The 3,344-nt window shown below is 52.5% G+C and overlaps 1 protein-coding gene across 16 annotated transcripts in view; it reads right to left on the bottom strand.

Annotated features, from left to right (window-relative positions):
* Tpm1 (tropomyosin 1) overlaps positions 1–2,946 on the bottom strand; it is a gene marked incomplete at its 5' end in the record, with an annotated part of 24,869 nt that extends 21,923 nt beyond the window's left edge. For 7 of the 16 annotated variants that reach the window (XM_055615810.1, XM_055615812.1, XM_055615816.1 and 4 more), the window contains 1 exon segment: positions 2,821–2,946. In XM_055615810.1, coding sequence (XP_055471785.1) covers positions 2,821–2,946 — 126 coding nt within the window. 16 annotated transcript variants of the gene reach the window in all.
* Between the last annotated feature and the right edge of the window lie 398 nt (positions 2,947–3,344).

Here is a 3,344-nt window from a genome sequence, read left to right as displayed (position 1 = left end):
CCCCCCCCCCCCCCCCCCCCCCCCCCCCCGTGGGCAGCCGGGCAACAGGCTGGCTTGCTCCACTCGCCAAGGCAGTAGGCAGCCTCCCTACTGATTTACTGTTTCGCTTCTCAAACACCCTAGGAAGTCAGCTTCTGGAGAGATTATTTTCACTCCGATGTCCCTAACAGAAGAGCTACGGGCAGCTAGCGAGTTTTAGCTACAGGTTACAATCCCTTGGTTGTTTGAGAAACCTGTGGCTGAGTCCCATCCGAAGAGATCTTGGTGTGACTGACTCAAGGGAAAACCTGAGTTTAGCTAAGCCTGAGTCACACTGCATTAGGAAGAAGATCTAGAGGGATACAGACTCACATCCTGCAAATAATCAGCTACGTCACAGCAAAGATAGCCGAGGCAGGACTCAGCCTCACTTAGGAGAAAAACCAGTAAAAATCCAAAACAGATTACTAGGAATGTTAGCTCCCGAAAGACAGACAGCTTTTTAAACTGTGTTGGTAAATTGGGACAATATTTTTTAGTAATAATAATCGGAAAACAATTTTTAACACTAAACAGTAAAACAGTTCTCACTGCAATACTTCAGGAGGCCGACTTCTCTCCCACCTCTTTCCTCTAGAGACACCTGTGTTTTCCTCTTAACTCTTAGCTAGTTCAAGTAAGCCAGCCTCTCTCTAAATATAATGAATCTTGACAAAATTCCTTTAACATTCTTAGTCTCTAAAGAGCTTACAGTGTTTAACAGAGGAAGATGATCAATACACTAACCACAAGAGAAACACACATTCACACCATATTTAGAGAGTTTTCCAGCTCATAGCAAGAACCAAAACTGGCTTTAAGAACCTCCCTCTCCTCCTGGCCCCGCCCCCACAGCTGACTTTAAATACCCTTTTTCCCCATCTGCCCCCCCATTCCAGGGCCCCCCCCCCCCACCGAGAGTTCTCATTAAAGACAAGATTACCATTACATAGCTACAAGTATTATCTTTTCTCCCTTAAGAATTATAGTAACTTTTTCCCCCTCCTCCCGCTTTCATTGGTACTGGCTATTTGGAAATTCTCTGAATTCCTTTCCTTATAAGGGATATCTCTCCCTGATCTATCAGCGGCTCTTTTGAAAAACCTAAATAAACCTCCTGCAGGAGAATTTGAGGGTGACCGGCATCCTCCTTTTAGTGTGTACAAAGCAGACATCTGATTCATGTTATACAGGCTCAGAGTTGTGAAGGTTTCTTGTTGTTCTTTTTCTAAGGTCAGGTAGGTTTTTAACGTGAGTCTTAGTTAAATCAGTGCTTCCCCAATTCCCCTTAAGTTTTCCAGAAAACTTAACTGTCACTGGAAAAAAAAATTTTTTTTGTCTGATCCCAGTGTTGGTTATCTGGCCCACAACCAAGAACACTAGATAAATCTCAAGCCTTTCACCATAGGAAAGGCCAGTGCAGATTCCAGTACCCTTGGGTAATCTGCATTACACATTATCAAAACAAAAACACAAAGCAAAAAAACCTACAAATTACACACTGCTGTCGAACTTGGGGGTTCAACTTCAGAGTGTAGCTTTCCCTGCTGCTCAGACATTCTTGGAATTGTTTTCAGCTTCCCAAGGAATTCTTTTCTAATTGGGCCTCCGGCTTAGCTGGCTTCTCCCGTGGAATGCAGCGGTGTGAAAAGAAGTCAGTCCACTGGAAAACCGACCCTCGGTTTGACTTCTTATAGCCAAGATTCCAGCGGAGTATGGACAGGGGTGCTCAGCAGGGCTGGAGCTGTGTCTATAAACCCCTTGGAAGTGTGTGGCGGTTGTCAGAGCTGACAGGTGGGGGTGGGGCGGGCAGGGGGCAGCCGGCTCGCTACGCCTTATAAAGCGCTGAGCTATATATAACTCCCTGCGTACTTTCTGGATCTAGTGCCTCAGACTGCAGACCCAAGCAAGTATCGTCTTCCCTGGGCAGGTCTTAAGGTTTGCCTGGTGAGAAAAGGGGGGCCTCAGATTGTCCCTGTGGCCCTCAAGTTTAGCCATCGAAGTAAAAGTGTGAGTACGTTTAAAGGCCAGGCTCTCTGTACCCACCCAGGCCAGGCCCATCAGCGGAAACCACTGGGGTTAACGACTAGGTATTCTGTTTCCGCACAGACCTCGGTGATGACACACACGCTTCAGAGGTTTTACACCAGCAGGAGGCGAAGTTCGCCTCCAGCAGTCATTTCAGAGGCGGTGTTCTCCCAGCTTCGCGCCCACCCACCTCCAACCGAAGGGGAGTAGGTAAAGAGGAAAAGGAATGAGCGGAGTTTAAAGGAAACGTGCGCAGCGGCAGCAGGGGCGGCATCCAGTGCTCTGGGCCACGGCCAGGCTGTGTGCAGGTGTCCTGAGGAGGAGGTTTATCCTCTCCCTCTGCTCTGCAGCCCCTGTGGTGACCCCCAGAGCGGCCACGCGGACAGGAGGTGAGGGAGGCGATGTGAGCGTGCACTTACATCCGTGGCCTTTTTCTCCGCCAGCTCCAGTTTCTCCTGGGCATCTTTGAGAGCCTCGGAGTATTTGTCCAGTTCATCTTCAGTGCCCTTGAGTTTCTTTTGCAGTGACACCAGCTCATCTTCCAGCTGGGAGTTGGCGGTGGAGTACGGGGAAGGGAGAGGGGGGTGGGGCGGGGTGCGGCAGGCAGCGTGATCCCGCAAGGCGCGGGGCGAGGGTGCACAGACGTAGAGGACAGGGACAGCGGGAGTAGGAGAGAGAGAGAGGGGGGAGGGAGAGAGAGAGAGAGAGAGAGAGAGAGAGAGAGAGAGAGAGTTAGCCGTTCGTGCTCCGTGCCGCGCCGCGCGCCCGGGGTACCTTGGCGGCGGTCTCGTCGGCCGCCAGGAGGCTGTCCTCCGCCTTGTGCAGCTCCTCCAGCACCCGGTCCCGCTCGTCCTCCGACGCCCGCAGCAGCTTCTCTTTCGCTGCGATGTCCTCCTCGAGCTGGGGGCAGCGGCGAGCGGGCGCGGGCGGCCGGCGCGGACCGGGCGTAAGACACACAACAGACGGGGGCTGAGTTGGCTGGGGCCCCCGAAGGCTTAGGGGTCGCTGCTTTGGGGCTCAAGGGACCTTACCTGGGCAACCTCTGTCCCGGAGCTGGAACCACCCAGTGACTCACCTCGCACCCCATCCCTCCCCCCACCCCCACCCCCCCGGGAGACGACTCAGCGAGTTCAGGTCCCCAACTTGAGGGGTTCTGGAAACAGGCCCCCCACATTTGGCTAGCTTTCCATCGCTTCTTTCATTCTGTCCCAGCTTTGCTCTTAGGAAACAATTCAGCAACCCCCCCCCCCCACCCTCTTCCCTTCAACGTCTTCATCCCTTGTTGAAGCTCTTCCTCC

This window comes from Psammomys obesus, unplaced genomic scaffold, assembly GCF_907164565.1.
Source record: "Psammomys obesus unplaced genomic scaffold, mPsaObe1.curated_primary_1811, whole genome shotgun sequence".
Taxonomy (NCBI): domain Eukaryota; kingdom Metazoa; phylum Chordata; class Mammalia; order Rodentia; family Muridae; genus Psammomys; species Psammomys obesus.
The sequence above is the reverse complement of the archived record's forward strand: the minus strand, read 5'-3'. Positions and strand labels throughout refer to the sequence as shown.